The sequence below is a fragment of the Onthophagus taurus genome, chromosome 2, assembly GCF_036711975.1.
Source record: "Onthophagus taurus isolate NC chromosome 2, IU_Otau_3.0, whole genome shotgun sequence".
Classification (NCBI taxonomy): domain Eukaryota; kingdom Metazoa; phylum Arthropoda; class Insecta; order Coleoptera; family Scarabaeidae; genus Onthophagus; species Onthophagus taurus.
Window position 1 is genome coordinate 17,155,099 of NC_091967.1, and position 9,510 is coordinate 17,164,608.

The 9,510-nt window shown below is 33.0% G+C and overlaps 1 protein-coding gene across 1 annotated transcript; it reads left to right on the forward strand.

The window, feature by feature from the left end:
• The first annotated feature begins 2,177 nt into the window (after positions 1-2,177).
• Positions 2,178-3,245, forward strand: LOC139429169 (histone-lysine N-methyltransferase SETMAR-like). The gene has a single exon (XM_071194676.1). It carries the CDS (start codon positions 2,178-2,180, stop codon positions 3,243-3,245), a length of 1,068 nt encoding a protein of 355 aa, XP_071050777.1.
• Positions 3,246-9,510: the final 6,265 nt, after the last annotated feature.

Below are 9,510 nucleotides of genomic sequence, written 5' to 3' on the forward strand. Positions count from 1 at the left end.
TAATAAGCGATTTCGACGGTGAGTACCTAATCCATTAATAATTATTCACGTGGATTTGTATCATTTCGAAATTATACCTTACTAAAATATTTAATTCAATTTAACACATCGATATGGAAATGTTATTTTTAACACTCTCTTTCCTTCTAAATCTCGCGTTTTTCATCTACTAATTTTTTATGTATAATTACTTTTTGGGTTTAACGGTTTTTTGTTATCGGGTATTATCCGACATAATAATCAAAACAATAACACTGTTACTTTATAAATTTTGTTTCATACAACATAGTTGATATTGATATTGCTGAGAGATATTGAGCGTCGTTAGTGACTTTCTACGCTCTCGAAATTCGTTGCTCGTTTCGCACCTAAACGAAGTGTATAGCCTCTCTGTTGATTCTTCCGCCCATAACTTCCATTATTTTCAGCAGAGGCATACAGACACATGCTGCAATGTGAGTAATTTTTTCCGGTTTTGAAAGCAGTAACCAAATTCCATACACAGCTGTTAAAAATCTCAGTATTGTTCTACGTACTTTTTCCCAACGACCTCTTTAAGAGATCGCCCACCGATAATTAATGCTATATCATTAGAACTAGAATATTGATCGTATCTTCGTTGAAGGTCTTTTTGCGATTAAAAGTACTTTCCTTGTTTTCGGAGTTCAATCAATATGTTCTTTCAATATGTCGTCTTTCGGTTAATATGTTGCGATCCAGGCTAGTCAATTAACTGTTCTCTTTTGCAGCTTTTAACATAGGAAGTTGTCTTTTGATATCGGCAATACACTTCATAGTTGTCTAATATCTATTTTAGTTTATTTTATCTTACCTTCGCCTTACTCCACAGCAATCTCTCAAACATCTTACCGATAGCTCTTAGCAAAGATATTAGTCGATTAGATGTTTCAATAATATCAATAAGTGTAACCAAGAACAGAGGAGTAGGTTACTTGGCAGTAGGTAAGATCGTCTTCATATGTGATGCACCATAGGCAGAGATGCGAAACCCTTTCATACCCAGGTATAAAGTACATGTTACATCACCAACCTAAAATATCGTCTTGTAAGTAAAGTACCCAATTTCGACCATAGGCTCCAACTTCCATGGAAATAAAACAATAATTGAAATCCGCTAATGCAAGCAGCACAGTTGAAAAGAAACACTTATAGTTTAAGCTTTTAACAATTATTTGGCTATTGTTAACCAATCGTTAGTATTTATTATGATTTTTTGTATAAATTTGTTAAGTAGAAATCTAATTGGTTTTTTCAATCTGTAAGTAGACTACATGTTTCAAGAGTTGCTTAGACATTTTTGACTTAACAAGTAACTGAATACTCTAGATTTACAAGGTGGAAATAACTTAAATAACTAACAGTAAATAAGTTTCTCACTTTTCTAGGATTGCTTTTAAATATGAATTTTAAACTGTTAGTTTTATTTCTCTATTTTTTTGTCAAAAATGGTTAGGTTGTGTAAATAGTTCATGGGTAATTATTATAATAGTTACAAACTGACAGCTTCTAAACAGAGATACGCAATGCATGGAAGCAACGATTAGATCAAAAGAATTTACAGTGAAAATAAAATCAGCTAAGCTAGCAAAAAAGGAAACCATGGCATTATATTATAATGCCATTATGGAGTATACTGTAGTAGTCTTAATCCTACTTAATTTCAGTCGATTTATTAAATAAAGAACGTTCTCATCAGATGGCAAATATTCTTTATCTCTCTTCTATTTCTGTATCAACATGTTCTTTGTTAGGACTAAGTACTGAAAAAGCTACCGAATAAAGAAGTGGAGAAGTGTCAGAAGGTAAATTAAGTTAAATAATTCTATCCTTATTTCTGCTGATCATTGTGGGACTTTGTTACTTGTTGAAATATCATTTTTCAATAAATGTTATTGCAGTATAAACTTCGTTTGGATCTTTGTTTGCACTGACATAAAAGGCAAGGGTAAGTTCCATATACCGATTGGTAACTTTAATTTTAGGAGATACACCCAACACGGACGTACGTATAAGTATACGTGTGTGTGTATATTCGGTGTCGTTAAGTGGGGGATAAACAAGCGTAGGGGTAATGCACAAATTGAATCGTTCATAGATTGTTGAGAGGCGAAGTTGTCGCATCGCTTTGCAGTTAACCCTAGCAAAAAAAAACTAAGATGTTGTTTACTGTAGCGGAAAAGGTACAGATTATAAAATGGTTTTATGGTGGCAATTCTGTAGCCCAAATAATTAATTTGTTTCCTGTGGCCTATGAAAACAGATCAATTCCTAGTCGCGGAACAATTTCAAATATTATTAAAAACTTTGAGCGACATGGATGTGTGTCTCCACAGAAACACAAATTACGAAGGGGTAAAAGAGATGAGTTACGTGATACGATGATATGTGCTGATGTTGAACGCAATAAAAATCAGTCAAGCAGACAAGTTGCGGAGACGTTTGCTATCAGCCATGTTGCCGTCCTAAAAACATTAAAGAAACACGGGTACAGGTCGTACAAGGTACAAAAAAGTCAGGAACTCTGCGAGAACGATAATATTACAAGGGCGGAATTTTGCTTTACTATGATGGAAATGGCCAACGGAAATGTTGATTTTATAAAAAACATTCTATTTATCGATGAATCTACATTTCCTTTGCATGGTCGGCATAATCCCAGCGTTGCTCGATATTGGAGTCGTGACAATGAACACAAAGTTTATGCGGCTCGTACACAATATCCCCAAAAATTAAATGTTTGGGCTGGCTTAGTAGGTGATCATATTATCGGTCCTTTTTTCATAGAAGGAAATTTAAATGGTCATAAGTATTTAAACATTTTGCAAAATGACGTAATCCCATCGCTTCAACAATTAGACAATGTTCAATTTGGAAGTATCTGGTTCCAACAAGATGGTTGCCCGGCTCACAACAGCCGGCAAGTTAAAGAGTATCTTAACGCACAATTTCCAAATCGTGTAATATCTATTTGCGGAACGTTAACTTGGCCGCCTAGATCACCAGATTTAGCCCCCAATGATTTTTTTCTATGGGGATATTTAAAATCGAAAATTTATGGTTTTGATGAAGAAAGGACAACCAATCTGGATGACTTACAAACAAAAATTCGCAATTGTATACAGGATATTAGTCCCGATATACTAGCGAATGTAAGGCGAACTTTTTACCATAGATTGGGCTATTGTTTAGCACAGAATGGTGGTTTATTTGGACACCTAATATAAAAAATATTTTATTTTTATAGTTTTTTGTTTTATTTGTTGTTTTACAAAGTTTATTTCAGTTACTTACGAATTGTTTTTATTTTTAGAATTAAGAATTTGCTTTGTCTTATTTGAATTTCATTTATTATATTAGTTATTATTTTTATAATATTTCTTATCATTGAACGATGTCAAACGACTGACTGCTCTCCGATCCACTACTCTTGCGATTCCCCTCCCACAAACATACTCCGCGCACACACACAAGTATACTTATCCGTGTTGGGTGTATCTCCTAAAATTAAAGTTACCAATCGGTATAGTCAAATACGATAGCCATTATCGTCATCTCTGTGTTTAAGGGTCGCTGTTAACTGCGTCAATTTGTCCATACATTTTTTTGACTCTTGTACACTAGTAATTCCGCCACTGCTAAAGTTTTTGTTTGCTTGTTTTATTAAGAGTAGTTTTATATTCAATGATTCACAGATAGAGCAAACGTTTATAGTCCGTGTAAGTTTTCTCTAAAATATTTCAAACTTGAATCTAAATATATGATTGCAACTGAGGAATAATGAGCTTCACGATAACTTCAGGATTTAGCGTATTGCCGCGATATTGATTTCTACCTCTTCCACAATTTCGGTAACTCGCTCTATGCACTTATTGAAAATTCCATGTAGACTCAAGAAACCACAGTCTTTAATTGTACTTGCACTTTGAATTGCATGATATACAAAAAGCTATGTTATCTGCTTGGAACTAGCGGAAACGGCTAACTTTGGAAACTCCTTTGAAATCTCATTTTTTTAACATGGTTCACTTCATTGAATACATGCTTCTTTTGTTTTGATTTTTATGATTTAGATCTTGTATCGGACATTCTCAGAACAAGTGTTTAAAAACACATGATATTTGATAATAGCTACACGTCTTATCTGACTTGAAAATGATTCAAACAATGTAGCAAAAATAACATGAAAATACTGCGAAATATATGATCTGTTACTAAAATAGTGCCGTATTGTTTACATTATCCCATGTGCGCTCAATGCGTGCAGGCGGTTTCGTCAGCCCATTCAGAATATCGACTAACCATTGGAAGAGAGATAACATTCAAGGAATATTATTATTCTTCCACTCAACATTTATGTTACCATGAGCTATATTAACCAAGGAATATTATCGTTTATGCGCTCACTCAATGGAAACCCTAATTTCGCAATAAACAAGACTGACTATTTTACTTTAAAATATCGTATTTTAGAAACTTATCTTTCTTGTCTTACCCAGTTAATTAGATATTTTTTGAAAATGTATTTCAAAAAAGTTATAATATTAATGTTATGATTTGTGAATCACCTAATAACAAATAATACATAACGTAGGTATGACGAACATGTCCATCAACAATGACTTATAAAACAAGGGTTTTTTCGCTGATAAATAGCTTTTTCCGCTACCAGTGCGAAATTTTAGTACTAAGAGAGCAGCGAACGTATGAAAGGACTGAGGTTGGGGTCTTTCTACGCGTCTGCCAATTATTGAGGATCTTCATTTTCCATCATTATTATACATCGATTTAGGAGCTCGCGGCTTTCTTGCCTCATTTTTTGAGCTTAGTGAAACGTTCAACAATTTTGAAACAAAAACTGTTTCTTTTTTAAAAATTCGTTTTGATATAACCAACATTTTAATTTTTAAAATTACATATTCATGTAACTTGGTTTAACAATAAAGCCTTTTTGATTAAAATTTGTATACGCTTTTTTGTCGTAGAGTGGAAAATGGAATTAAATCCAACAACGTTTTTCTCTGGATGTGAGTTTATTTTTCATTTATTATTTAACAATACTATGTAAACTTGTAAGAATTTTAATATAAAATGTTTTCGATAGGTTTATTAAAAGGGGGTTATTAAGTAAGATTATAGAGAGAAGAAAAGAGGGATATAGCAGTACATCGAAAGCGGTGCGGAAGTTTTCATCTCGACGACGATACCATAAGTCAAGTGAGATTTACACTGGCAAAGGGTATCGCGAACAGTACAATGCGGCGTTAAGACCTATAAATTCAGCCCCCCCTAGATGATTTACTTCGATGTGGACGTCAGTGCCACTCCGTTATTTAGGGCACATGAATTAACATAAGTCTTGATTTACGATTCGGCACCGTTTTCAAATGATACCTTTATAATCCTTCGTGAAAGTTTACAATTCACCACCCTCTCAAATTGTTTCATTAAACAGTGAATTATTATTTAAATTGGTGAAAGTCAAGTAACTGAATGAAATTAATGTTAGTTGCTGACGTAGATTGGATAAAATTTAATTTAAAAAAGTAATCCAATTTTCCTATTCATTGCTCTGTAAAACAATTGTATGAGCACATAGTGAAAATAAAAAAAAACTTTTATTACCCTTCATTTAGCGGCCCTGCGTAATCAACTGCAATTTCAGCAATTACTCCTAGCGTTACTGACCAAATGCGTAGTTAAAGCGTGTTCATATAGAGAGTCAGATTTTTAATTGAATTTTTCATTTGATATTTATGACAAAATCGATGGAAAAAGGTATTAAAAAAATAATTTATTAAAGAACAGTAATGGTCGAAGTGAGTGAAAGTTCTTTTTATTTTTGTTTTTACTTGGACTCATTACAAATAAATCTTTAGAGGCCCAATTTCCACATTTAATTTATGGCGGCGCGTTGTTGTACCGCCCTTTGGGCGTTCGTTCAGCATTTCGAGTACAGTTCTACTGTTATCGTATTTTAGGGTGGTACGGCCCCGGTGAAAAAGAAATGTGTGCGAGAAGGCGCCGTTCTATTTGCAGTTAAGAGAGGCGTGGCGCACTGAACGGAAAGAATTGCCGGCTCTAACTCTACGCCGAATAGTTTCTAAACGTATATCGTTATCTGAAATTACCGGTCGTGCTGTTATTTGGTCGCTATCAGTACTGCTAAGGGAGCAATGACTGTTTCTTGAAATCCTACCAACAACCGTAAAACAATAACGGTTTTCAACAGCAACTAATTAGTGTTAAGAATAGATATATCTTTGGATTAAATCATTCGCATCACTACTTTACAAAAAAATTGTATATCAAGATTTATTCAAGGATATTTCTCAAATATTTGTTGATTCTTTAATGTAGATAATAAAACAAAAACTATAAACTTGGGGGTTATTTCGAAATTTAGCAGTACTAACTTTTTGCTTTTCAATATACCAGAAATGGAAAAATATATGTGGCGAAATTACGACGGGTGTAAAAGCATAATGTTTTTGCTAGTTTAGAGTTAAAATCGAAAATTCGATTTGCCCCATTCCGATTTGGAGGATAGATGTCTCAACTGTAGTGTTCTTTCTACACAATCTTTTCTAAGATAACCAATATGCTAAAAAATATTAGTTTAAATTAAAGCGTAAGGGTTAATTTGATCCATGATCGACCAGTTTTTGATAATTGAAATAATTAATCAATCTGTACTTTTTACTGGTTTTAAATTATCAGTAAGATGTCGTGGAAGTTTGTAGTTTGTGTATTTTGGGAAAAGATCTTCTATTTTACAGATGTAATTAAACTTGATATGTTGTCTTTTTAATTCAATCTTAAATGTTAATTCTTTGTAGCGGTGGATCATTTAGGTAGTACCAAGGTTATCAATTTAAAACAAGTAAAAAGTACAGATTGATTAATTATTTCAATTAGTTTAAATGCTTAGAAAATGCTTTATAAATATTAAAATACGCATAGTAGAACACAAAATGTCACCCTGTCCATATTTCTTGGACAAATTGAATATCTACTACTGGTTTTGCGTCGCTTAGACCGAAGTTCATGACATTAACATGACATCAACACATTTACATGAAAAATAATTTACAAGACGCCGCCATGGAAGCAGTAGAAAACCTTAGTTCACGCCGGACGTGAAGGAACTAGCTAAATAAAAGAAAAACGCATACGTTCAATATATACGAAATAAAACGCCTGAAAACTGGAACAACTACCGAAGAGATCGAAATGAGGTAAACGCAAAAATAAAAGAACAAAAAGAGAACCACTGGGAAAAGTTTACAAAAGAAATGGAGAAAGAGATGTATGGAAGCCAGGGAAAAGTATGGGGAATGCTGAAAAGATGTAAGCTCGAATTCAAAGATACGGTACGAACTAATAAAATCACGTCAGAGCAGTGGGAAACATAATTCAAAAGTCTATTTAATGAAGAGGAAGACATGGAATAAATACAAGATCAGGATGAAGATGATGACAATGACAGAATAGGAAAAGCCCTGGAATAGATGAGTTCACCAACGAGATACTTAAATTACATTACATTGAGAAAAAATACAGATTGAGATATTAACCCTATTTAAGAATATCATAGAAGAACAAACTATACCGAATAAGTGGACGAATAGTACAACGATAACCATTTTTAGGAAAAGCAAAAGACGCATCCAGAAAACTATCGAGGAATAACACTGCTTAACAGCATTTTCAAAGCATTCACAAAACTTGTACTGGAAAAAATCACCAAAACCATAAGTGTACGAGAAGAACAACAAGGTTTTTGATCCACTACTGGCGCAATATTTGTCATCAAACAAATATTCGAAAATCCCTAGAATTTAATAAACTTGCGTACATATGCTTTGTTGATATGATAAAGGTTTTTGACAAAGTGCGCTAAAACAAATCAAGAATCAGAGTAGGACAACAAAAGATATAGGTGTAGTAAACACAGAGGTTAAATAGAGTGACTCGCTCCAACCTCTTCATGTTTAATCTGATAATGGATAAAATAATAAAAAACTTTCCCAGAACAGCTGGATTCAAAATGAGAAACATATTCTTCCATGCCGTCTGTTACGCTGACATTCTTTCAATACTAAAATAAAGGTATTAAATATGATTTAGGAGTTTTAATAGTTTCATAATTAACGTTGTAAAAAATTTTTAGTATTATTTGATCTTTAATTCGTCACCTTTAATGAATTATGAGAAGTATAGTTTTAATAAGAGATATCTAGTGTTCAATTTTTGCGACCTCATGTTTAGCTTTGGTTCAGTTCCATATGCAATCCATTTTTGTAAGTTGTTAAGATAAATTTTTGCGAATTATTATAACTTTTGTTGTCTCAATATTGTAGTTACCCTGAAGAAGAAAAAATAAAATTTCCGAAAGCTCGGTAAAGATAAAAGGAAGCCTCTTTTCAATTATCTAGCCTTGTCGTGTTGGTCGTGTATCCCAATAAATTACTTTAGTATTAAATATGCTCCTCAAACTGGAATCGACTATAAGATCCATCATAGTATAAGCGATAGAGACAACAAAATACGGAACGAAGATATCAGACAACCATACACATAATACATGACAGAGGAAGATAGGTAAGACAGAGACGAAGATTCTGGGACACACATGTAAAAAGAATGGAAAACGACAGACTTCGTTAAAAACGCAACAATGAATAACCCAGTAGAAAAAAGGTCACAGGGAAGACTACCAAAACGATTTCGAGAATGTTGGACTTCATCTTCCGGGGAAAACATGTTGGCATTGTACAGGTAGTACTCTACCAGTATGGATATCCATATTAGAAAGAAGAAGAAGAAGATAATTTCTGACAATTTCTTGGCATCGGATCCTTCAACTAAGATTGAACTGCGAACATCTCTATTTCATATGTTTAGAAACACTAATCAAATTTTCACTAACCCTTTGTAATACAATGGAACTAATTTCTGTCTAGTCTATTGTCTTATCGGTATGAAAAAAGTTGCCCTAATTATAAGGTTATAAAAATCAAATCTATTGATTTGATTTTTATAATATATATTTGTATATTGACTAAGTTTAATGTATTTACTTAGAAAACACCAAATGGTTGTAAAATTGACAATATATACCTTTGTAATTAATTATTATTAATTAGGTAATGAACTAATTAATGAACTAATTAATAAACTAATTACTATTCGCTAATTGCTGCGTTAAATGCAGGGAGGGGGAACCCTTTATCGAATCCCATAATATGTTTCTTGTTACTGTTTTTGAATCATTCCTGTTTGACAACCAAAATGACCTTTTTTTAAATTTTTTCGAGGCACTTTAAATTATACAGAGCGAATCAGAAACGATGGACTATCACAGAACAAGCCTTCTGCCAATCTGGCTGATTTAGAAGATACAGAGTGTTCAAACTTGTATCTTTTTCAACATGAACAATTCAAATTTGATCCTTTTCTTGTAGTCGATAATAAATGACGTAAATACCT